This window comes from Marmota marmota, unplaced genomic scaffold (assembly GCF_001458135.2).
Source record: "Marmota marmota marmota unplaced genomic scaffold, marMar, whole genome shotgun sequence".
NCBI classification, from domain to species: domain Eukaryota; kingdom Metazoa; phylum Chordata; class Mammalia; order Rodentia; family Sciuridae; genus Marmota; species Marmota marmota.
Window position 1 is genome coordinate 829311 of NW_026000207.1, and position 25621 is coordinate 854931.

Genomic DNA, 25621 nt, shown 5'->3' on the forward strand with positions numbered 1-25621 from the left:
CCCCCCACCGAGTGGAGCTCCTGGGCAGCCAAGGGCGCCCCGCCCAGGGCAGCAGGCACGAGGCCGGTCCTCCACCTCGGGACCCAGGAAGGCGCCCCCACGCAGCGCGCCCTCAGCGACCCGAGCTGGGCCTCCTGGCACCGCAGTGTGGGGGAAAGCGGCCCCTAGGCCTCTGCCCGCCCGCTCCCTAGGGCAGATCCCGCCTGACTCTTGGGGTGAAAGCCAGGCTGCGCTGGAGGCCTTCAGAAAGGGCCTCCGTTTGGGGGCTGGGCCTTAGCTCAGGGGCTGGGCCCTTGCCTAGCACGCGTGAGGCCCTGGGTTCGAGCCTCAGCGCCACCAAAGGAACAAATAAAACAAAGGTCTTCTGAACTGGGGGGTGTGGGGTGCGGATGGTACTGGGGATTGAACGCAAGGCGTTTTACTACATGCCACCGCCCCAGTCCCTTTACTTTTTATTGAGACCAGGTCTTGCTGTATTGCTGAGGCTAACTTTGAACTTGGAATTCTTCTGCTTTCTGAGTCACTGGGATGTGGCTAGTTTACAATTTTTGACAATCCCTTCATATTTAACTGAACCTAAATATAACTTACTTAAGCTTTATTTTCCTATAGTAAGGAATGTTTTTGCTCAGAGCGATTGTCAAACATCAAGGCACGTTGCTATTTATTCCCCATGCACCTATAATGCATAGTGCAGCCCCTTGCTCCCTCTTAGAAAACTAGACGCTGGTTTTTGCACAAACATGGATAAATATTTTTAAATGCTATATCAGCACCCATACGAGAGTAACTGTAGGATCTCATTGACCTAAATTATTAGAAAATCTAAACTATAGCATTACAAATGAAGTTAGTGGTGGCCAGCGAGTGGTTCGTTCCTGTAATCCCAGTGGCTTTGGAGGCTGAGACAGGAGAATCCTGAGTTCAAAGCCAGCCTCAGCAAAGGTGAGGAGCTATGCAACTCAGTGAGACCCTGTCTCTAAGTAAAAATACAAAATAGGGCTGGGGATGTGGCTCAGTGGTCGACTGCCCCTGAGGTCAATCCCTGGTGCCAAAAGGGAAAAAAAAAAAAAAAGTTCATCCTTTTATTCTAGCAGAGACCAATTCTGTTCTAAACTAATAGCACACAGTAGATACCTAAGACTTATGGTAGCTTATGAAATTATTACAAAAACTGGAGAGCAGGGAGGAGTTCATGGTATGGTTGACTTGGAGCTTGGAAAAATCCATCCTGGGAGTCACAAAATGACAAATAATGCCCTGAAGGAAAACTTGAACAATCTTCCAGTCAATACCAGCCCCTGTCTTTTGTCCAAAGCTGACATCCACAAACCAAACCAATCATGAAGGAAGGCATGAGGCCCAAAGGTGTCAAGTAATTGGTGAATCCTCCAGTTGAAATAAGAGAGCACGGCATGATGTCATATCTGAGCATTTTAATGTGACAAAGTTATTACACACTGTGGTTCTCTGCACATTGCTAGAGGGAAGATGACTTTTGTAAAAATGAAATAACTCTGACAAAAGTGCCAGTCAAACTCCGTAGTGCCACACAGTTCACAAAGTTTCCATATATGTGGCAACACAGCAAATAATACTAATGTGGACAGTAGGGGATCAATTGCTGACTACCTCCTTAGAAAACGAATCACGAGAGATTTGCTGTAATGAGTTATGTTGAACAAGGAAAGAATGCACTGCTTGTACTCCTAGGCCTTTCTCCAGTGTGAATTTCCTGGTGTTGAATTAGGTCAGAAAAATGGCTAAAGAATTTTCCAGGGCTGGGGATGTGGCTCAAGCGGTAACGTGCTTGCCTGGCATGCGGCGGGGCCCTGGGTTCGATCCTCAGCACCACATAAAAATAAAATAAAGATGTTGTGTTCACCGAAAACTAAAAAAAATAAATAAATATTAAAAAAAAAAAAAGAATTTTCCAACATCTACTGCATTTGTATGTGTATGTGTTGCTGAGAATTGAACCCAGGGCTTTGCACATGTTGCGTAACTGAGCTACATTCCCCTGCCCACTGCAATTTTAATACCTTTCTTGGTATGGATTGTTTTTTGAAACAAAGTTCACTTCATGGCAAGAAATAACATAATGTCACTTTAATATATATTAAAGGCAAAAGTATTTATTATTTACAGCTAGGAAAGAGAAAACTCAAGCAGGGCCCCACAGGGAATAGCATCATAGCAGCCACAGCAACCTGAAGTTGTAGGGGACAGTTTATGAGACTACTGGATTGAATTAGCTGTTTCCCAGATTCCCTGTGAATGGGCTAATTTAAGTAATTGGATATAGATATAATTAGCTGCTCCAAAAGAGGAACTGACGAACTTCTAGCCTAGGCCTCCAAATGGATTCAGCATTATATTTAAAAAAATTAAAAAGTATGTATCCAATTGTAATACTCTCATAAAGGTATATAGATCAATTGAACAGAATTCAGAAATAAACCCTGGCATATGTGGTCAAATGATTTTGAAAAGGGTTCTAAGCCTACTCAATAGGGAGAAAGGACAATCTTTTCCAATATATTGAGCTTAGAAAGCTATATACCCACATGGAACAGTATGAAGTTAGAGTTTGGCCTAATATTTTGTACCAAAATAAACCTAAGTCACACAAAATGACACATATCTGTAGTCCCAGCTACTCCAAAGGCTGAGGTGGGAAGATCACTTGTGCCCAGGTGTTCAGCCTGGGCAATGTATCAAGACCCTGTCTCAAAAGAAGATCAAAGACATAAACATAAGGCTTTAGGGAAAATGCTTCATGACACTGAATTTGACAGTGATTTCTTGGTTATAACATCAAAAACACGGATAAAAATTAACTAGACTACATGACAATCAAAATTCCTTCAAACAACATCAAAGGACACAATCAACAAAACAAAAAGGTAACCTATGGATTGGGAGAAAATATTTGAAAAGCATATATTTAGGATGGAATTAAAATCCAAAATGTTTAAAAAATTTCTACAGGTCTACAAAAAAAATCGAATAGCCCCATTAAAAAATGGGAAAATGACTTGAAAAGATATTTCTTCAGATATACAATCTGAACAAGCACAGGAAAAGATGTGTCACTAATGGTTAGCAGTATAAAAGTAGAAAATGCAGGGCTCCACCTCACACCCAAGACAGCTGCTATTAAAAAACAAACAAAAAAAAAAAACAACAATTCCAGAGAGAGAGAGAGAGAGAACTGAAGTATTGGCATATTGGCAAGGATATAGAAAATGAAACCCTTGCACTGTTGTAAAAACATAACTGGTGCAGGTAGTACGGAAAACAGTCCCTAAAAATATTTTATGATCCAAAATTTCCCCTTCTGGGCATATACCCTAATACCCAAACAGAACTGAAGTGGGGTTTCAAAAAGCTATGTATGTATGTTTATGTTCATAACAGCACTTTCCCTAGTAGTCAAAAAGTAAAAGAAACCCAATGTCCATTAACCAATGAATAGATAAAGAAATGTGTTATGTACATACAATGGAATATTATTTCACTGGGGAAAAAGTCAGTGGGGTGAGGATTTCTGACACATGCTACAAATGGGTGAACCTTAAGAACATTATCCTAAGTGAAATAAGTGTTTCACAAAAAGATGAATGTTGTATGACTCTACTTATACAAGATGCTAATAGGTAACAAATCCATAGAACAGAGTATAGAAGAGTACTAGTCAGGGACACCAGGAAAGAGAATAGGGTATCACTTCTGCAAGATAAAAAGGTTTCTGAGATCAACTGCATTTGAAATATGAATTTACATAGCATTAACTGTCAATTTAAAATGGTCAATGGTAAATTTTCTTCATTGTGAAATTTCTAATGTTTAATAAAGCTGGAGCTGTACTTAAAGAAAGCCCCACACCTACAGGACAGACAAGCCTCTCTTCACTGTGGATTTTCTGGTGGTGAACCAGATGGGATTTCCTAATGAAGGCCTTCTGGCACTCACTGCATTCATAAGGTCTTTCTCCAGTGTGGATTTTCTGGTGCTCAACAAGTATATGTTTGTGGCTAAAGGCTTTCCCACATTCACTGCATTCATAAGGCCTTTCTCCAGTATGATTTCTCCAATGTTTAATGAGGTTAGAGTTGTACCTAAAGAATTCCCCACATATGCTACACTCATAAGGCCTTTCTCCAGTGTGAAGTCTCTGATGTCTAATGAGTGTGGAGTTGTACCTAAAGAATTTCCCACATTCACTGCACTTATAAGGCCTTTCCCCAGTGTGAACTCTCTGGTGTTTAATGAGTGTGGAGCTGTCCATAAAGAATTTCCCACATTCACTGCATTCATAAGGCCTTTCTCCAGTGTGAACTCTTTGATGTCTAAAAAATGTGGAACTGTACCTAAAGAATTTCCCACAAATGTCACACTCATAAGGCCTTTCTCCAGTGTGAACCCTCTTATGTCTCATGAGTCTATAGTTGTACATAAAGGATTTTCCACACTCTCTACATTCATAAGTCCTTTCTCCACTGTGAATCCTCTGATGTTTCACAAAGTTGGCATTGTACCTAAAGAATTTCCCACATTTGCTGCACTCATAAGGCCTTTCTCCTCTGTGGCTTTTGTGGTGCTCAAGCATTGAATGTTTGTATCTGAAGGCTTTCCCACATTGACTGCATATGTAATCATTGTGTCCACTCTGAAGGGCTTCCTTGCCCTCAGTTTCCCTGTCTGGCTTCCACCCACAGTGAGAGACTTGGTGCTGGAGAAGGCGTGAGGTGGCTGGCAATTCCTTCCAATCTTCCCTGCACGTGAGGGCCCCCTCTGCCATGTGAACTCCGTGGTTCTTCAAAAATGAAAGTTTCCAATTGTCCCTTCTGGAAAGATTCTTTTCAATCTGCTTTTGGGGCTGGTACGGCTCTGACTCACAAATATGTATCTTTTGTTCAGTTTGTGTTCTATTTTGTTCAGCCAGGTGCAGAATATCTTTCAAGAGTGGGTCACATGTCTCACTAGGCTGGGCATTCTGGGTGGATGAACCTGGCTTTGGAGTCCTGACCTGTGGTGCTCCTACAGAAACACCTTGCTCAGGAGCTGCCTTCTCAGCCTCGGCTCCATACCAACAACCTGTAAGGACAGAAATATGATGAAGTGCAAGTTGACTCTGATGACAGGGGGAGCCCCATCATAAATGTGTGTCAGACGTCCATGAATAAGTTCATGGCTTTGCTGACAGGAGGTGGATATAAAGCCAGTGAGGAAGGCCTGCAGCACAGAGCTGGGCCTGGCAAGCTTCCATGGTGGAAAGCTCTGACGATGGATAAAGACACAAATGGGGCTATGGTGTAGGGGAAAGAAGCAGGCCCTCCAACCTACTGCTCTACAAATGATTTCAACAGGCCATGGCTGTTTTTGACGGGTGAACAGTATGTAGGAGGCACGGCTGTTTGTGACTGTGAACATGTGTAGAAGGCTGTATCCAGACCTGGGGACACTATTGGTGACAGCATCAGGTGTTCAATGTGGAGATGCATGCAGACTTCACAACTCCTTAAGTAAAGCTCACGTGTTGGAGGGCCCTGCAAAGGGAACATTGGGGGGAATGGGTGAGAGGTGGAGGCCACAAAAGGTGGGGAGGGGATGTGTGGCACTAGTGGTAGACAAGGGCAGGACCTCAGAGTAGATATGACAATGGAGAAGAGAAGGTATAAATTGTGGCCTCTGGCCCTGGCATCAAACAATGGTGAGCTCAGGGAAGGTTCCCAGTGTGATCTGAACCCAGCTCTGACATCACCCTTTCTCAACTACCAGCCAACAGAACCAAACCCCTTTAAGACTCTATTACAATTGCTAAAGTAATATCCACCCTCTCAGGTACCCGGGGCTCTCCCTATCACTCAAGGTGAAAAATTGCATGAGACTTGGAAAAGGTTGGTCCCAGGGAAAAGAAGGAAACTGGACAGAGATCCACCCCATGACATCCCACATTCCATGATCATAAGCATGTCAGAGAACAGTCCTGCAGAATCAACCCCGTGGCCCCCGAATTAATGATCACTGCAGTGCCAGAATTCCTGTTCCAGGCCAGGCTATCTGTTCAAATATAACCTGGCAAGGGACAGGCAAGGTCAGCAGAATCTCTTGGATAAACTGGACATTTCTGACTTGAGTCTTTCTTGCAAGCCCTCAGAGCAGTGGGGGATGGGCTGCTAGGGTAGAACTGGAGCTGTGGACAGAGCCCCGGCCTGGCCCCCACAACATACCTGCTTGGAAATCAGGGAAGGAAGTAGACCCATGAACATACCAGGAAAACAGAGCTGCCCTTGGGTAACAGGGACAGGAGCCCAACCAAAGATACTGTGTAGAAGTGAGAGCCTTACCTAGTGAGGACAAAAGTGTCAAATTCTCCAGCATCACCTCACAGTACAGGAATCTCTGAGCCTCATCAAGGTGCCCCCACTCTTCCTGGGAGAAATATATGGCCACGTCCTCAAAGACCACACGACCCTGCCACAGTAGAAAAAGTTCAGTAGATGAGAGCCTTCTCTTCAAGCTGGGTTGTGTTAGATTTTACATTGATCTATGTGGCACCCATTAATTACGGGGCTAAACTAACAGGTTTGTTTACATCTCCTAGGCCATGCTAAGCCCACATTCAGAGTGACCTCCTCATCTAACTCTCACAGATCAAGCCCATAGTCCCCTTGTCCTACGTCAAACCAGGGCCAAACCCTGGTGCCCCAGGAATGCTGGAATTATTTAACACCCAAATTTAAGCTGGTCATCCTGCCCTGACTTGTCTTTTCCTTGGGAACCCCAATAATGACCATGGCCTAAACTTCCCCTTTGCTCCTGACTTATGCCTTCTGACCAATCAATTCTTTTATGTGGCCCTGCAACATGTGGCATGCACTGTTCTTGGGAAAATGTAAGGAATAAATTCCTTCTTTTATTGTCATTGGCATATACCTGTCGTCACTCATTCATATCCATAAAGTTACGCCCCATGGGTTCAATCACTGCTACACCTCTGTCCAGTTTCCAGTCCTTCCCCACAACCACTCACTACTAAATCTCCTCCACACCTCCCAAAGTAGAAGAGCAGCTCATTGTCATGATCCCCACTGTGTTTAGCACACAGAAAAACAGGCTGTGGGCCTGGTATACAGAACGCTATCCCCTCAGGCCAGCCAGTTTCCCTGGGCCCCCCAGATCTTGCTTCCCAGACAACCAAACTTGGACTCACCCCTCTCCCTCCTGTGCCCAGTTCAGGGCCTAGACTTAATCACTAACAATTCTCCAACATACACATCACTCTTTGAACTGCACTTTGATCACAGCTTCGGCTCCTCCACTACTACAGTTCCAGAGACACCTCCTGGACCACACCACAGATATTTCCATTACTCTGCAATAAGGAAACAAGGTAGCATAGAGCAAATACAACTAGCGACCAATTCGGCCCCAGTCCTGGTACATAACACCAGATTTCCCTAGCACCAGGGGTCGATCAAAGCCCTGCTGTGACGGTCTCCACTCTAGCCCCTTTTTCAACTTCACTCAGCCACCCAAGCCTATGCAGGGACCTCAAACCCTATGGCCATCCAGCTTCTGCACTGCATTTCTTGTCCCATAAGCAGTCATGACCATCTGCTCTCCACCGAAACTTCATTCAAAACCCAGCTGCACTGACCTTCAAACCTTCACCCAAACCCTCATCCCACCTCACCCCAATCAAGGCTCAGCAAGGTTATTGATCCCCTCCCCCCTTCCCCCACAGTATCCATATCATGTTCACTTGCTCCTCATTCTGTCTTATTCCTCCACCCCTCTATCTCACACATACACTCTCACACTCCGAATCCTCATCGGTACTTTGTAACTCCAACCACTAGCATCTAAGCATCCCACTGAGAGATGCAGTTCGCAGACCCCCTGACCCTCACTCCTTATCCTTAAATGGCATTACCACAATAACCTACAGACGCTGCCTTCTAGTTCTGACCCACAACTTCATTCTCAGTCCCACACCAGCCACCATGCTGTGCATGTCTCCAATATGGACTCCACCAGGAGCCACCACATCACTTTCTCTCTTTTTTAAATAAATGTGTATATTCGTGTGTGTGTGTGTGTGTGTGTGTGTGTGTGTGTGTGGTAGGTGGACACAATACCTTTATTTTATTTATTTTTATGTGATGCTGAGGATCAAATCTAGTGCCTCACACATGCCAAGCAAATGCTCCACCACTGAGCCACAACCCAGCCCCACTATCACTTTCTATATTGTGAAATATGGGCAGCTCCAGTACAAAACATATTGCAAAGCCAGAGGGAGTCCTTTAAGTCTGAGTCATAACATGGCCCTCTTCTGCTTCAAATCTTCTTAGATCCCACCCCCCTGAAATAAGAGGAACAGAACCTGAGGCTGTCATTCTAGGCCTGATGTCTGTGCCTTTATCCACCCCTCTCCCTGCTCCCCACGCCTACCACACATAATAGAGACTTGCAGTTCCCTGAAAATGTCTGCTCTGTTTCACCTCCAAGCACTTGAATATTCTAGATCCCGTGCCTTGTACCTTACCCCATCAGCTGTCAAAAACAGGAATGACCCAAGACCAAATATAGGATATTGGACCTGGTGGAACCCATTCTTCAGACATGAAAGAGGGGAGAAGGGCAGAAAAATAGTCTCTTATATTGGGGTGCCAGAGCCATATGGGAGGTAACAGGGTGGTTGAAAGGGAACCCTCTACTCACCTGTGCAGGGTTCATTTCTGCCACTGCCAGGGGACCCTGAGGGAAGAGGGAGGTCATGAGAAATCACAATCACAGTAGAACCTACAGGTTGAGTTGGACCACCACCTCTCTGCCCGCCTTGGATCAAATTGACCTCAAGCTGATTTTATGAACTCAGCTTCTCAGACCTCAGTGCTCAGAGGGGCTTAACAGATCTGTGACTCTGGGAAAGAACTAAACCTCCCTGGGCTTCATCTCTAAATAGAGGAGAAGAATGGTTCCTACTTACAGGGGTCATATAGGTATCAAACATTTGACGCACACACTACATATCAGATAATCCTATCCATAGGATTGTTTTATAAGTTTTCAGTACAAATGAAGTACTATGGCTTTGAAATTGGATGCATCCTTTCAGCTTTTTTTTTTTTTGATGTTGTAGAGGATGTGATATGAAATTTTCCATAGTAAGCAAACAGAGATAAATTAATGTCAAACTAATCATGAAGTTTGCAGAACTTGCACTTACTGAGTAACTTCACTTTTATTTATTTATTTATTGAGACAGAGTCTCACTAAGTTGCTTACATCCTCACTAAGTTACTGAGGCTGGCTTTGAACTTGCAATCCTCATGCCTCAACCTCCCAAGTCACTGGGATTACAGGCATGCACGGTGGAACCCAGCTAAATGATTTCACTTCTAATTGCCTACATACATATATATATATTTAGAAAGATACTGGTTAATTAGTATTTAAATCAATAAGTAGTTCATACATTGTCAGAATAATGAGCTGTAGGAAGAGGCTGAACAGGCAAGTCAGCTACTTGTCCTTTCTGCAACCAGGCCTGTTTACGTAACAGGGAAGAGAACTTGTTGGTGTCTCTTGACTACAACAGCAAATTATCCCCTCTTGCCTTAAAAAGTGAGGTAGGAAAAGAAGCAGTGTCCTGGTCTGGAGTCTATCTGCTACACTAGCCTACATGACCTTTCTTTTGTTCTACAGCGATCCTAAAGGTCAGCCAAGTCTTCAGGTGGAGAATATGAACAATCTAACATCTTGGTCTCCATCCCAGGCCAGCTCCAAGTTGCCAAGACTGTCCTCAAACTTGAATCCTCTTGCCCCATCCCGTCAGGTTGCTGGGATCATAGGCATGCAACACCTGCCCAGCCAAATCTCCTTTTTTGCATACATGGTCCAGAATCCCTCCTTGGCCAGGTTTGCAGCTCTCTGAAGAATCGGCACATGGTCTGCTTCATGTCTCAGCCAACCCCACAGAGCCCCCCCAGTCTTAAAACCTGAAGACTTCCTCATCCAATTGGGCCCTCAGGCCCTGGCCACACTTTCCATCCCTTTGATACTTCCGGCCCAGCCCTCTTCCTCACACTGTAGGCCCCTATGTCCCCCTATCTATCTGCTCTCTCCACCTTGAGACATATAGGAGGAACATGGCTAAAATAATCCATGATCTTCTTCCTGAAACCTGTTCCCCCTCCTAACTTCCCCAGGAAACCCTTTAGGCTCTGTCTGTAAGATCTCTAAAACCTCATCACACTACTCCTATACCGGCACCATTCTTGTCAAGCACCTACCATAATATTCCTGGGGTCCATTGCTGTTACCTCACCAGTCCCTCTGCCTTAATTCCCCATCTTTTCTCTCTGTAAACTCCCTTTTTCTTTTCTTTCTTTCCTTTTTGGTACCGGGGATTGAACTCGGGGGCACTCACCACTGAGCCACACCCCAGCCCTATTTTGCTTTTCACTTGGAGTCAGGGGCTCGCTCGGGTCCTGCCTCCGCCGGCCGCCCGGCTGCTCTCTCCTGACCTGCTTCCTCTGGACGCGCCCCTCCCATTGGCCCCACCGACAACCGTCCGCGGCTGCCCCGCGGGAGGCCCTGCGCACCCTCCGTCCCACCGGCTCTCTGCCGGCCCACGCCGTTTCCCCAATGCTGCCGACTCGCTTACGAGGCGGGGACGGGGACGTTTCCACACCGGGTCACATGGCTGAACCTGACCCCACGTGAAGCACCTCTGCTCCGGACCGGCCCTGGCTGCCGGCTCCGGCACGCTGTCCGAGGCAGGTCGGGCACTCGGGCAGGGAGGCCGAGCTCAGGCCTCCGCCCGCCCAGCCGGGCAGCGGGGAGCGAGGCTGGGCTGGGGGAGGCCTTGGGTCGGAACAGTGCCGCCTTCGCCAGCCAGGATCAGCTCAGGCTCGTCTCCGGCTTCGGGTGTGGGCGCCAAACCTCTTGCGCTTTCCCGCTGTCACCGAGGTGACAACCAAGTCCTCCATGGGCCCGAAGGGATTAAGAAACCCAAGAGCAAACAAAATGACTGCCGCCGGAAGTCCCGCCCTGCGCGTTGCGCACGCACGTCAATGACGCTGCGCAAGCTTTCATTGGGTCATTCGCTGCGACCTCCGCTAGGACTTCTGGGTAATGGAGTTTGCACACCGCTGCCCGTCTCCTCTCAGTGATTTGGCCACGCCTTGTTTGCTAAAGGCCGGGTGGCACTGGTGGGACCCTGAGAAGTGGGGTTCCAGTGCTGCAAAGATAGGAAACTTTTTCTTAAAGGCGACATATCAAGTTGTCTTGGAGTGTAGGAGTCTGACAGAAATTTTAGAAACCCATTATTTCAGACTCTGAAGCATAAGATCCTAAAAGACTGCTTATCTAAAGGGATACACTACGCCATAAAGGGGCTCCACATCCTCTAAAGTGTTTGGTTGTCTTGTTGCTTTTCAAATACATGTAGAGATAAGCTTTGGAGTTATTTCATAGTTTCAAGGGGGACGAAGTGTATATATACCTCAGTTATGATGCATGTGCGGGACTGTAGGTTTAGTCTCCACCACTAATATAAAAATAATAACAGTAACAATAATCTTCCATACGTTTGGCCTAGGAGAAGAAAGAAACACTAGCAGTGGGAATGTGGAGGAGGGATGATAAGATGTACTGATGTGAACTGAAAGGGCAAAAGTGTGTTTGATTCCAAGAGCAAACATCCTTCCTGGCTGTACAGTCAGTGATTGTTTTCCTACCTAGGGAACAACAGTTTTATTCAAATAATGTATAATTATTTAATATCTAAAATAGTTTCAAGCTATTTTAATACTCTCAAAATAAAAGTGAGAGAACTGATCACTGTGCTATTTCCTTCCAAAACAATGTGTGCTGTTTGTGTAGTAGAAGCACATGTGCAAAGCATGAATATTAACCCCGAGAAAAGGTGTGAGATTCTATCATTTTATCTTGCTGAAAAGTGGTTTTCATTTCATTTTTAAATGCCACACTATCTGCACATTGTTAAAATTCGGAAAACACTTGTGAAATGGAAGTTACCAAGAGCCATTTTTAATGATTGAGTAGTTATTCAAAACCAGTTTTAGAGAATAATATCTATTCAGTATGACCAGCTCAGTAAAGTTGGAGAGAACTAAGTCCAAGAAATCAGAAAATTAAGCTGAGCCTGTTACTGTACAGAAACATTTGCCACACTCATGTTTTAATGTGATACCTCTTCTTCTCCTCTTCCCCTTCTCCTTGAACCTGTCTGTCTGTCTCCCCCAACCACATACTGAGGATTGAACTCTGGGCCACTTTACCACCTAAATATACCCCCAGTTCTTTTGAGACAGGGTCTTGCTAGGTTGCTGAGGCTGGTCTTGAACTTGCAATGCCTCAGCCTAGAAGGTCACTGGGATTACAGGCATGCACAGAATGCCTGGCTCTTTTTTCATTCTTCATTAACTGTTTGGTGAAAGAAGTGGATAATAAATTGAGAGACTTGTCACAGGTTAAAATGCAGTGATGAGTATTTACTGCTTTATCAAATGTAGTATGTAATGTTTCAGGCACAATAGTAGATGCACTAAACACATTGGGTGTAGGGTTTCCAGTTTCTCTGTTTACAGAACTGTTTTCTTAGATTCAGAATTTGTCTACTTGGCATTCATTAATCACAGGACCAAACAAACAGTTTTTTCCTCTCTCTTGCATGTATTTTTAAATGCAACACTATCTGCACATTGTTAAAATTCAGAAAATTCTTGTGAAAAGGATGTTACCAAGAGCCATTTTTAATGATTGTGTAGTTATTGTGTATGCAGAACTCATACTGTAGTCCCCCAAAGTGACCTGGCTCCCTGATCACCGAGCTGCAATAGCCATTGTTGAGGCAATGGTGAAAGAGTGGAGCAGTGGCCAGGGTTGGTGGAGGGAGGGCGGCAAGAATGGGCTGCACTGCCTGTGAAGCCTGCCCTTCTGGCCCAGGCCTGAGGCATGTGAGCCAAGGCCAAGACAACCCAGGGTACACCAGCCTGTCACAGCACTGTGGGCCAGCCTGGCCCCAGTGCAAATGCCTACTTCACACAGCACTGCACCACAGACCTCAAACTCTGGCTTCCTGATGAGCATCAGGAAAGTGGAAGTTGGGTAGACCTGAATGGAGACTGGAAGACTAACAAGTCTTTTTTTTTTTTCAAACTCTCACTAGTATAAATTTGGGCAATGGCCATTGACCCAAGTTCTATATAAACGTCTAGACCAGCACAAGCAGCAACCCCTCTCACCTTGTGAGAGCTCTCTTTTCTTCTCATATGAATAAATCCTAATATTTTACATTCATTCTTCCTCATCTGTAAATGTCATTCTTCAAATCCACAAGAACCCACAAAGAAGAAATTGGCAGTGAGTTTCTGGGTCTGCTGCAACACCACAGAAAAGCATAGCCTGACATTAAGAGCCACAACACACCCCTGAATGGCAGCAAGGAACTGCAGTGAAGGCTTTGCCAGATGTGACCCTCAGAGCTGATGCTGGCAGGATCCCCTTCCTTGATTAGCTTTGAACACTACAACAAGCTTTCTCAGCTGTAGAAGCCAGCAGCTTGTGCAGACCAGACCTACCTGTAGAAGTGGAGAGACTCCAGTTTGAAAACCACAAACCCTAACCTGCATATTCTCTTCCTGCCCAATGGGGATGTCCCTCACCTAATTATTCCTTATACTTTACACAAAATTCATAGTGCCCATTACTTTATTCTTGTCTTCCTCTCTTTCTACACACACCTTCTCCTTGCATGGGCTCCCTGACTCCATTTGTGTGGTTGCTGAGTGTGCCCTTCTACTTCAATATCTGTAAGTAATAGAAACTTTGTATCTTGTGCATCCTGATTATTGAAGGAGTGCTTTCAGTCTGAAAGATCCCAAATTAAAACACTAACATCAGATCCTACAAAAAGAAAAAAGTGTGGGTTAGGGCAGTAGTGAACTGGCAGAATATAGGACTTCATATTTCTTGTGGAATATTTTAGCAAACTGGACAATACCCCCCAAATAGATTAAAACAAGTGTTGACCACATCTGTGACCCTACCATTTTTATTCTAGGATTTTGCCCAGGTAAGTGAATAAAATACCATCTGACAACTTGGTTACAGGTGACATTAAAAAGTACATTTCCTTACATATTCAATTACCTTTTTGAATTCACCTTTGTGAATTAATATGAGAGTCTCAATTTAGTCAGAAGTCTTGAACTGATACCTCTTAGGGAAAATAACTTAGGCAATGCCATTTTAGAACATACCCATCCTAGAACAACTGTCACCCCACGGTCACTCTGATCCAGAACAAGTCAGCCTGATCTAAACCCCAGATAATACCCTTTAACAAGAATTCTTATCTGGGACTAAAACTTGAGAAATACCCTGTTCAAAATGGAACAGTAATGACCACAAAGAATGATGGTGATAACTGTGGTTGTTCTGGTTACTGGTGGGGTCAATTGGTCACTCGGCTACCTCAGTCGTCGGGGGTAGACATGGAGTCAATACCCAGACACCAGGGGCTGGTGAGAAGCTGGCTGGTAATAAACCTCAGTCGACGTTCAGCAGCCCATTTATTTTTGGAATGCATCCGATTGTTATAGGGTACGAGTGGGGCATGCCTGTCAATCATAGATAAGCAGGATAATATTCATAAGCCAATCATCTTATGCCTAATGTAGCTGCTATGAGGAAGCTCTAAATATTGCTGTCATGGTGGAAAGCAGTCTGGAAGGGTCTTTGTCCCTAGGGGAGGGGGCCTTCTGAGTCAGGGGTTTCAAGCCCTGAAGCTCCTGACTATCGGTTCCTGGCCTGGTAGTTTGGCAACGCTAACCACAAGTACTGAGGATGTGGTTTCACTTATGGCTTGCTAGAGCAGAGCACCCCTTCCTGCAGGTGTTCCTGTCAGGCTTGAACAAGCGTAGATTCTTCAAGCACTCCAAGCTGCTCATAGCTGCTAGCTGCAAACCAAAAGTTATTCCAACAGACAACCATAAGAACCCTTCCCTACGACTCCAAAGCAGTAGCCATACTGCAAAAATTTCCCAATCCCCTATAACTTCCCTCAGCTATATGTGGAAGACAAGCTCCAGGCTACACTGGGACCCCCTGCTGGTTTGTCCCCCCAAAAACTGTTATTGTTGAACCACCTCTCCTATATCCCTCTGTACCTCCTTTGTTCAGTTCATTACTGGGCCTGGGAACTTAACAGTGTAAGGCCATTCTTTACCCCAGCCCTCTTCTTGGCTCTAGATGTGAACATTTACTCCAACATGAACTCCTGATGAGTTTTCACCCTTGCCAGAGACTCAAACCAATAGGAATGTCCAATATTGAATATGAATCTAAAGACCACTCTTTATTTCACAAATACCCTGTGTCAGGAATTTTGTTACAGTGACACAAAGCTAATACAAACAGAAAAAAAAAAAAAATCCATAAAGAATCACGTAAGTTGGACTTGACTAAAAACTTCTCTGCTAAAGACATGTTTTAAAAAGGTGTCCTTGATTTGTCATTAGGAGATTGCAAACTATGCAATGATGTAACACTATACATCTATTTGAATGGCTAAAATTTAAGTTGGCAGTTTAAAAACTAAATATACTCTTAATATGTGATCCAACAAATTATGCTCCTTGGCATGTACCTAAATGAGTTGAAAACTTATGTCCACACATAAACTGCACACAAAAGTTTGTAGCAGATTTATTCATAATTGTCAAATCTCGAAAGCAACTAATGTGTCTTTCAATAAGTGAATGTATAAACAAACTGTGGCCCATCTATACAATAAAGTATTACCTCAAAACTTGAACATAAATCTACACAGTAGCTTTATTTGTAACAGCCCCAAACTGGAAACAACCCAAACATCCATTAACAACACAATGGATTTGAAAATGTGTCATAGAGTGCAATACTGCTCAGCAATACAAACTACTGATGCATGCAACAAGATGGATTAATCTCAAAATAGTTAGTGAAAAAAGCCCTCATTCTCAAAAAAAAATTACCATTCCATTTATGAAATCCTACAAAATGCTTGCTTACTGTTGTTAATATGGAAGAATTAGGAAGAACTGGTAGGATTATAGCGATAAAAGGAATATTTTTTTGTGTTGGACATATTCAGTAACTTGATTATGACTGTTTCACAGCTGTATGTGCATGCTGTAGCAGCACACATTTTATACTTTACATATTTGCAATGTATTGCATGTAATCATACCCTGATAAAGCCATTAATAACAATACATTCCCTCATAGAAATCTCTTTCAAGCCTCCTTCATGGAAAACCAGATCTGCCAATTGTTTTGGCTGTCCCATACTCATTTCCCTATTTAGGAGTGCTGGTGGGATCAGAGAAACCCTATCCTTCTTATCAGTTCTGTGGTCCCCACCTATGCAGTGATGGCCATAAGGTCAATAGCTGGGGTGGAGGGTACAGAAATCCACAAACCTTATTTACTCTGATAGTAGCTTTGGCCACAGGAAATAATATCAATATCTAAAAAGATTCAGAATTTCCATACATCCCCATTCTACACAGCCATACTCATGGGTATTTGTGGGCAACCAGTCAGAATGTACAAATATTTTGATTGCCAGTCCTATCCACTCCAGTATTTCATTGTTTCTATAATTATTACTCCTGCCTTACCCTGTATGTTTTAACAGTAAATGCACTTGCCTGTGAGATGCTGGATATAAGATACTGGCCCCTGAACAGGTTCAAGACATGGTAATCCCTCAACATGTGAGATGCTGGAGGATGTGACATTTAGGGAACCTGACTCATGTTATTTTAGGAGCATGAGAGATAATCATACCAATTATTCCTTCCTCAGAATGAAAAAGAAAGCCTTACATCCAGAGCAAAGAATCAGAGCACATAAAACTCTTCAGTCTTCACTAGCAGGCCAATGGCAACAGCACACACAGAGTAAACTAGACTGAGAACCATTCTCTGCACTCCTGTGGTGCCCCCTGAGGCAAATATAAGTTGTACACACAGAAAGTATTCCTCTCTTCATGTTGGCGGGAGCCAATTTTTTTTTTCAATTCACTCCACAAAGTAAACAAAGCAAAAAGAATGACATGAAGTGCCTTTATAACTGTATAAAACAGTAGAATGGAACAGGTAGTTGCAACATTTTGTGACTTGGCAGTAGGAAAAATAAGTCATGGCTATTGTGTTCACAGCCAACACTGTTGCATCAAGGGAAAATTTGTCTCAAAATGCTCAGCAGACCCTAGCTCAGACCTTAACATTGAGGGGAGAAATGAGGTCCCTGAATGGACCAGAACACTCATGATTTCCTGTAGGGAACAGGAGAGCAAGAAGAGATTGCCTTCCTTGGGCAGAATGGTGGGATCATCCATAGACTTGGTGGCAATAAGATGGCTTCTGCCACAGGTACTGGCAGTGATGTTAACTCTGGAGTCACGAACAGTCTAGAAACTCCTATACACCTCAGGAAAAGATCATGCATATGTATGCCTACTGGAAATCTCACCAGAGTAGATGTAACAATGTACAAGGTTCATATGCAGGCTGATGATTCTCTCACGAAAGGAACTCAGAGATTTTATTTGATGTGTGCACTATTACTTGAAAAAGGAAATAGCAAATTTTCTGCATTTGTAAGACCTCCCTCTAATGTGACATTTTTGCTGCTAAACAAATTTAAGAAATACAGCTAAACAGTCACCAAAACTGTTGCACACAGGGCCTTTCCCCAATGTGAACTTTCTGGTGTCTCACAAGATGGGAGCTTCTGCTATACGCTTTCCCACATTCACTGCAGACATAAGGCTTTTCTCCAGTGTGAACTCTCTGGTGGAGAATGAGGCTAGAGTTACGGCTAAAAAATTTCCCACATTCACTACATTCATAAGGTCTTGCTCCAGTGTGAACTTTCTTGTGTTGAACAAGGTGAGAGCTACTAATGTAGGCCTTCCCACATTCATTACACACATAAGGCCTTGCTCCAGTATGAACTCGCTGATGTAGAATGAGGCTGGAATTGTGGCTAAAGCATTTCCCACATTCACTGCACTCATAAGGCTTTGCTCCAGTGTGAACTCTCTGGTGTACAATGAGATTGGAGCTATGTCTAAAGAATTTCCCACATTCTCCACACTCATAAGGTCTTTCTCCAGTGTGGATTTTCTGATGCTTCACAAGTGTGTCTTTACGGCTGAAGGCTTTCCCACACTGACTACACTCATAAGGTCTTGCTCCAGTGTGAATTATCTGGTGCTGAATAAGTGTATCTTTGCAGCTGAAGGCTTTGCCACATTTGCTGCACACATAAGACTTTGCTCCTGTGTGAACTCTCTGATGTTTAATGAGGCTGGATTTATGGCCAAAGAATTTCCCACATTCAGTGCATTCATATGGCCTTGCCCCAGTATGAATTCTCCAGTGCTCAATAAGGTGAGAGCTTTGACTAAAGAATTTCCCACATTCACTGCACTCGTAAGGCCTTTCTCCAGTATGAAATCTCTGGTGCTGAACAAGTGTGTCTTTACGACTGAAAGCTTTCCCACATTCACTACACTGAAAAGGTCTTTCTCCAGTGTGAACTCTCTGGTGCTGAACAAGTGTGTCTTTGCGGCTAAAGGTTTTCCCACATTCATTGCATGTGTAATGCTGTTTTTCAGTGTGAAATTTATGGTGCATTTTTAGGTGGGACAAGTGAACAAAGGCTTTTCCACATTCCTTACACACAAAAGATGTTTCTCCACTGTAAATTTTTCTGTGATTAAAAAGAATTGACTTGTCCTTGAATACATCTCCATATGGTAGGCATCTCAAGGGTCTCCCCTCATTATGAGTTATCTGTTTGTCAAAAAAAGTGAAGGTGTTCAAGAAGGTTTTTTGATTGTCTCTCCAATTGTGAACCATCTGTTGATCATGGTCTCCTTGGTGTTTCCTGAGACTGGAACTCTGTGAAAGAGGCTTCATGTACTCAGTCCTTTTGTATGGACACAATCCACTGTGCTTGGGCTGGTGCTGAAAGAAGCCAAAGCTATCCGGCAAGTTTATCCCTTCTTCCCTGCATGAAAAGAGTGTCCCTGGTGTGTAGGGTGTACAGGTCTTCATAAATGAGGTCCTTCCATCATCCCTTCGGAAGTGATTCTCTATAGACTGTAGCTTCTGGGGCTGGTAAAATTTTTCATTAAACAAGAATCCTCTCCCACATGGCCCACACATGTGCAGTTTTTCCACAGGGCATGATCCCTGGTGTTCATCCAGGTGCAAAATGTCTTTCAAGAGTGGGACACCCATAAAACATGGGTAGGCTTTCTGGATGAAGAGATCTGACTCAGGATGTCTTATCTCCAACTGTGTTTCTACTGAAATGCTCTGCTCAAAAAGTGCCTTCTCATTATCTGCATCACACCAACAACCTGAAAGCAAAGAAATGCTGGTGAAGACCATGTTGACTTTGGTGGAAAACAGTAACTCCATTAGAAGAAAAAGTCAAATTGGCTTATTGGAGGAACCAGGGAGCCAGGATCAGGTGGGCAAGGACCACTTGACTTTACAAGTCACAGAATAGAGGATCCTTAATGATGAGCAAAGACCTAATGATGGCATATGGGACAGAGAGTCGAAGGAAGGTATCTAATTCACTCCTCTGCAAAAGGGTTTCAGCAGGGCTCAGCTGCTAGTGTTAAGTAGACACACCCTGCACAGAAGGATGTGTCTGGGACAAGAAAAATCTGACTCCAGTACTAGTTGATTCTCAAGGACTATTCAATGTCCACAACTTATGACATGTTAAGATATGCCAGTTGTCATACAGCATTTCAGAGGGAGTGAAGAAAAGAGAGTGACACATGGAGGCCACAAAGGAGGGGAAATAACCAAGGGATGGTTGACAGAAATGATAAGTGGACAAAGTACCAAGAAAAACAGGCTCAATAGGGATCAGAACATAACAATTCAAGGTGAATCTGAATCCAGCTCCCTTTTGAGGGGTGGGCAGGTCTCCAACAGTTCTCTTTTACTATAACTGAAGCAAATTTGGCTCAACCAGACACCCAGAGTCTTCTGCCCCTATGCCACTGGGCATTATACAGGATCTAGAAAATAAAAGTTGCAAGAGAAAGAGAAAGTGACCAGCCCAGGTCAGCCCACCCTACAGAGAAGTAAACAAATGTAAAACAAACCCTGAAACCCAAGGGGAATTTGTCAAAACAGTCCAGTTACCACTTAGTACCTCTAATTGTGGTAACAGAATTCCAGGAAAAAAATGGTCCCAGTTATAGCACCTGGCCACAAGGTGCTATAACTCTGAAGTGGCAGGCAGATTAGAGGATCCTTAATGATGAGTGCAATTTATTGGTGACAGAAGCATGGTCAAGAGTGTCAGTTCAGACCAGGATATGGCTCAGAGGCAGACAGCTAATACACTTGTCAGGGCGGAAGTGACTCCATCCACCTGAAATGTACCTGGTTTATCTCAAGCTATTATCAAAGACATCAGCCACATTTCTGCTGTAACAGCACCAGGTTCCAGTCATAGAGCTCCACATACCATTCTAATGGTTTTGTTTATAGCATGCTAGAAAACCACAGGGGAAAATTAGATTACGGTTACTCATGTGATCATGGTAGTTATAATTCAAGATGGCTTCAGTCAAGTCAAGCTAAATCCCTTTCAACTCATCTGAACTGAATCTTACAATCTCACACGCCTCTCTCTTCTGCAACATGTATCACCTATAGAAAGTAACATATATCAACCTTGTACATCACCTACACAAGGGACAGGATCAGAGCAGACATTAATTTGAGCTTTATTAGAGTAGATAAGAGTAGACAGTCATAGGGTAATTGTTTAAAAGTTTTTGCAATATCTGGCAATACTGCTACCAATTTATTCCCAAGTAGCCAGAGTTCCTGCAACTGAATATGCTATCCTCTACTTTTCATTGCATTAACAGCTGAGAAGACAAGCAGGACTCATAGACAGCAAGGGGGTCCACATCTCCTATCACTCAGGTCCTTCCTCACTTTCTTCCTCTCAGGGATTCCAATTTCTTGCACCCCATTCTGGTCATGAGACAACAGCTCACACATGAGTTTCCTTTCAGTAATTTGCCACAAGCTGCAGAAATCACCGGGCTATGGTTTTTAGATTAATAATGTGGTCTTCCACTTTTTCAGCCAAATAATAGGCTAAGAGAGGGGGAGATACATATCTCTTTCAAGCTCTAAATCTTGCAATTTCTTTGCTTTCCCTTTCACAGCCAGCTGGACATCAGTGGCCAACTGAAAAGCCCACAGCAATGGCCAATATGCTGTAGCAGAAATACAGTCTTCCCTTACTGCAGTGGGATAAATAGTATTCAACAAACACCTGTGCCACACCCAGAAGCACTTCTGGGTTGTCCTTGTGTACAAACAGTGGCCCACAAACATCTAACAATGGGTCACCCCTCCCACACAGGGACAGATGGCCAATCTGAGATTCCCACTAAAAGTTTTTCTCTTCCCTATTTTCTTGGTCTCCAGGCTGGCATACAAACAACTCTGGAAAAATCCAATCCCAGCATATGAGAAAAATCTGCAAAGTGCCATTAAACTCCCCACTTCCCCCCTCCCCAAAAAAAAAAAAAAAAAAAGGTAAATGAATCCAGAAATGGACAGAGTTCAATTTATTGGGGACTTAATTACAGCAGTGTAGCAGACAGTAGCAAGTCAAGAGGATATCTGCAACTTATAGAGGAAGGGGGCTTTTACTTCATTTAAGATAAATGTATCCTAATTTATCTCCAGCTGGTATTAAAGACAGCAGTCCAATTCCTGGTGCTGCCAATGCCAGGGTCAGGTCATAAGGCTATGTACCGGGCTGGGGATGTGGCTCAAGCGGTAGCGCGCTCGCCTGGCATGCGTGCGGCCCGGGTTCGATTCTCAGCACCACATACAAACAAAGATGTTGTGTCCGCCAAATACTAAAAAATAAATGTTGAAATTCTCTAAAAAAAAAAAATAAGGCTATGTACCACTCTAATGGCTGTTTGTAGTGTGCTGGGAAAGGAAACTATGTGGACAAACACATCAGGACAAACACTATGTGGTGAAGTCATTGTGGTGAAGATTCAAGAGGGCTGTAGCCAGGTGAAGCCGAATCCCTACACATAGCCACATCTCAGAAAAGGTAAGCTAGAGGATGATGCACAACCTGTGAAATACAGGTGGCAGAGCAGAGGGCAACAGGGACAGTAAGTGTCCAAGGTGTGTCAAATCCTTTGAAGACTAAAAGAACCCTGAATCCCCATAGTCTTGTAGACGATGTAAAGTGGTGTGGAGACTGCTCAAGAAATACCATCCACTCTGGTAACCCAGGAAGCGAGCGAGGGTGGGCTCGGGGTGTAGCTCACTGGTAGATCACTTCCTTAGCACAACCACAAGGCCCTGGGTTTGCTGGCCAGTAATGGAAAAAAAAGTGGTGGGATGTGTGGAAAATTCACTGATATGACAGCTTACAAGTGCTACCTCTGGGGGAGAATCAATTCAAGGACAATGGGATAAGCATAATGTTCTATGGATGAAATCCTCAAAGATGGCAGAAAGTGATTCCTACTATTTATTGGTAATTTGACCCTCATGTAAGCCTCTTCCCTTCATTATAAGCTGCACTGACTGATTTATTTATTTATTTATTTATTTTAAAGAGAGAGACAGAGAATTTTTAATATTTATTTTTTAGTTTTTGGCAGACACAACATCTTTGTTTGTATGTGGTGCTGAGGCTCGAACCCGGGCCGCACGCATGCCAGGAGAGCGTGCTACCGCTTGAGCCACATCCCCAGCCCCAGCACTGACTGATTTATAAAGAGAATATAGAAGAAGAAGAAATAGAATGTCACTTTTAAGATGAAGTTACAATACTGGATTTCCATCCCAGGTGCTTTCTCTTGCTCACTTGCTCTCAGAGAAGTCAGCTTCCATGATATGAGGTACACTAGGAGGTCTTAGGCCAACAGACAGCAAGAAACTCATGCTCTCAGTTCAAGAAGGGACAAACTTGGGCTAGGGATATAGTTCAGTGGTACAGTGCCTGCTTTGCATGCATAAGGCCCTGGGTTCAATCCTCAGTACTGCCCCCCCCCACCAAAAAAAGGAGATGAGGGGCAAGCTTGTAAGTAGAATCTTCCCAAGGAAGGCCTTTAGATGACACCTCAGCTCTGGCTGACAACTTCACTGAAACCTCACACAGAGACTCTGAGCCAAAAACACCCACATAAACTGTGACCAAGATATCTGAGGCACTAAACTAAGACATAGTAGTTCTCATTGTGATAAGCCTCTAAATTTTGGAGTGATTTGCCATGTAACAATACATAACTAAAATAGGAACTTACCAAGTGTGGCCACCAGTGCAAAATTCTCCAACATCACATCACGATACAGGAATTTCTGAGCCTCTTCAAGGAGTTCCCACTCCTCCCAGGAGAAGTATACAAATACATCCTCGAAGGTCACACAGCCCTAGCATGATGAGGAGAGTTGAGCCCTCAGGCAGCATCTCTCCCCAGAGTCCCCCAGTTTATCCACTCACATAACACACAGCACTTGGTCCCTCTCCTGGCCAGTCTCCCTTGAACCCCTTAGTGCCTGCTCTCATGTCTTTTTCACCACTACGTCCAAACCTGAGTATAACCAGGCAAGTGTGAAGATGCTGCCTAAACTATGGGCCTGGCATGAAGCGCGCCACTCAACTGACAACCAGTACTGCTTTATCCATACCATGGGTGCCAGACACAACCTAACCTCTGTTCAACCTTCTCCCAGAAGCCACCAATACTAGAGCTGGAAGACTGTCAGTTCACATTCCTTCCAATACGTACATCAGTCTTAGGATCAACCTGGCTCACATCTGGGACACCCAGCACCGCAACTCCTGACCCATACCATCTCCATGGCATTCCTCCCAAGCCAACATAAATATGTACCACTGCCACCAAGGCACCTAAGCAACAGACTCACCTCTCCATCCTCACTTTCATCTTTCTTATTTGCTAACTGCACTGCTACCATGACTTGAAGATATTCCCATAGCTCCACATATTGGCTGTTGCCTTTGAAATTTCTTCAACAGAAACCCTCCCCAGAAATAAAAACCTGGCTATCCAGCTTGGTAATTCCACCAGGAGTCTCTAGGACTCCTTAAACATGGTAGAATGTCTGATATAAACACAAAAATCACTGCAAGAACTTCTCCATCTCAGATGACAGCACATTCATCACTCTACCAAATAAAGCACAACAAAAGAAACCTTGGATCACCCATGACAATTAACTTTCTCTACTTCACCCTTCACATCAAAAAAACCTGCCACAATTCTTCAAACACAGATAAGAAGTTCACCAACTTCTTTCACCTCTTCATCCACAACTCTGTCAGATGCCATCAATAATATTACAGTAGACTCCTCCCCATGCCCACAGTCAGTTCTCAATCTGAAAGGCAGAAGGAACTGTTTAAATCTGAGTTTCATCATCTCTCTCATCTGCTCCAAATCTCCCATGGCCTTCACCACACTCACAAGAGAGGCCCAGTTTTGCAACCTAATATTCCTCTCACCCCTACCCCTGCTCTCTGTTCCCAGTAGATATACTAGAGCAGTGGTTCCTTCAGCATTCCCAATTCAATCTTCTGTCCAAGCGTTTGCACAGGCCACTTCCTGGGTCTAATACGCCTTTCCATGTGTCTTCCCACTGACTACCAGTAGTGGGATCTTCTCCATAAACACCTGGTCTGGATTCAGGACCTCCGGCTAGAAATGACACCCATGCAGGGCGCTTAGACTTCCCTGTAGACAGGGCAGCTGAAGAGTCCTACGATATCAAGGCCCCCTCAGAAAACCTCATGAGTCTACTTGAACACTGACACAGCTCCCCAGCGCGCTGGCCACACTGGCCACACCGTCAACGCGCACGACACCGCTGCCCCAGGCTCCGGCCGGTCCTCCAGCACTCCTCACTCTGCGGCCAGAGGAAGCCTGCTGAGCCGGCCCGGAGCACTGTCGTCTCCACACGGACCGCTTCGCGGCTCCCGCCCCTCGGGTGAGCAGCGGGGCTCCTCGAGCTGCCACTCAAGGCCAGACACGGAGGCCCTGCTGGCTCCGCACCACGGACCTGCGCCTGGAACCTCCCAACTCGTCCTCACGCCCCGCGTCTCGACCCGCGGCTCCCGGGCCGTGGGAACCTGCATCTCGTCGCACTGCCAGGCCGACGCTACATTCGGGGCGAAGCGTCCGGCACACACCACCGATTCCCGGGTCAGCGAGGGCCCGAGGGACGCTCTATTCACCTGCGCCGCGTCCATCAGCCCGGACGCCGCCACGGGACGGACCGGAGGTCAGCGACACGCGGCGAACACGNCGCCGCGCCTCAGCCTTCCTGGACAGATGGAGACCGGATCCCGGGTCCTCGCAGGGCGACGGCGAGCACCGTCACCCACCGCCGTGCGCCCGCCGCGAAGCTGGGAAGAGACGCGGCCCGCCACACGCCCGCCCGTCCCGTGTACCCCAACGCGCGCAGCAGTCGCGTCA

General features: G+C 44.8%; 2 protein-coding genes across 7 annotated transcripts; both read right to left on the reverse strand.

Annotated features, from left to right (window-relative positions):
• Positions 1-2094: 2094 nt before the first annotated feature.
• LOC107158954 (zinc finger protein 548-like) lies at positions 2095-25621 on the reverse strand. Of its 6 annotated transcripts, none has more exons than XM_048791551.1 (5): positions 25381-25621; positions 8734-8769; positions 6354-6480; positions 4206-5100; positions 2095-4121 (listed from the first exon to the last, which is right to left on the reverse strand). In XM_048791551.1, exons 1-5 carry the CDS (start codon positions 25393-25395, stop codon positions 3812-3814), a joined length of 1383 nt encoding a protein of 460 aa, XP_048647508.1. In that variant the 5' UTR covers positions 25396-25621; the 3' UTR covers positions 2095-3811. The 6 variants fall into 6 exon arrangements, with proteins under 6 accessions (XP_048647508.1, XP_015360952.1, XP_015360949.2 ...); XM_015505466.2 differs by lacking the exon at positions 25381-25621 and adding exons at positions 5459-5552; positions 10682-11067 and having other exon boundaries at positions 2095-5100; XM_015505463.2 differs by having other exon boundaries at positions 2095-5100; positions 25381-25620.
• Positions 15735-25374, reverse strand: Znf304 (zinc finger protein 304). The gene is made up of 2 exons (XM_048791525.1): positions 25206-25374; positions 15735-19462 (listed from the first exon to the last, which is right to left on the reverse strand). Exons 1-2 carry the CDS (start codon positions 25279-25281, stop codon positions 17754-17756), a joined length of 1785 nt encoding a protein of 594 aa, XP_048647482.1. The 5' UTR covers positions 25282-25374; the 3' UTR covers positions 15735-17753.

Coding starts and splice junctions, on each gene's coding strand:
- LOC107158954 (XM_015505463.2), bottom strand. Junction 6,481..8,733: donor CAGAAATGAACCCTGCACAG/GTGAGTAGAGGG, acceptor CTACTGTGGCAG/GGTCGTGTGGTCTTTGAGGA. Junction 5,101..6,353: donor GACACTTTTGTCCTCACTAG/GTAAGGCTCTCA, acceptor CTGTCCTTACAG/GTTGTTGGTATGGAGCCGAG.
- Znf304 (XM_048791525.1), bottom strand. CDS start 25,281: ATGCAGGTTCCCACGGCCCGGGAGCCGCGGGTCGAGACGCGGGGCGTG. Junction 19,463..25,205: donor TTGGGAGGTTCCAGGCGCAG/GTCCGTGGTGCG, acceptor CTTTGCTTTCAG/GTTGTTGGTGTGATGCAGAT.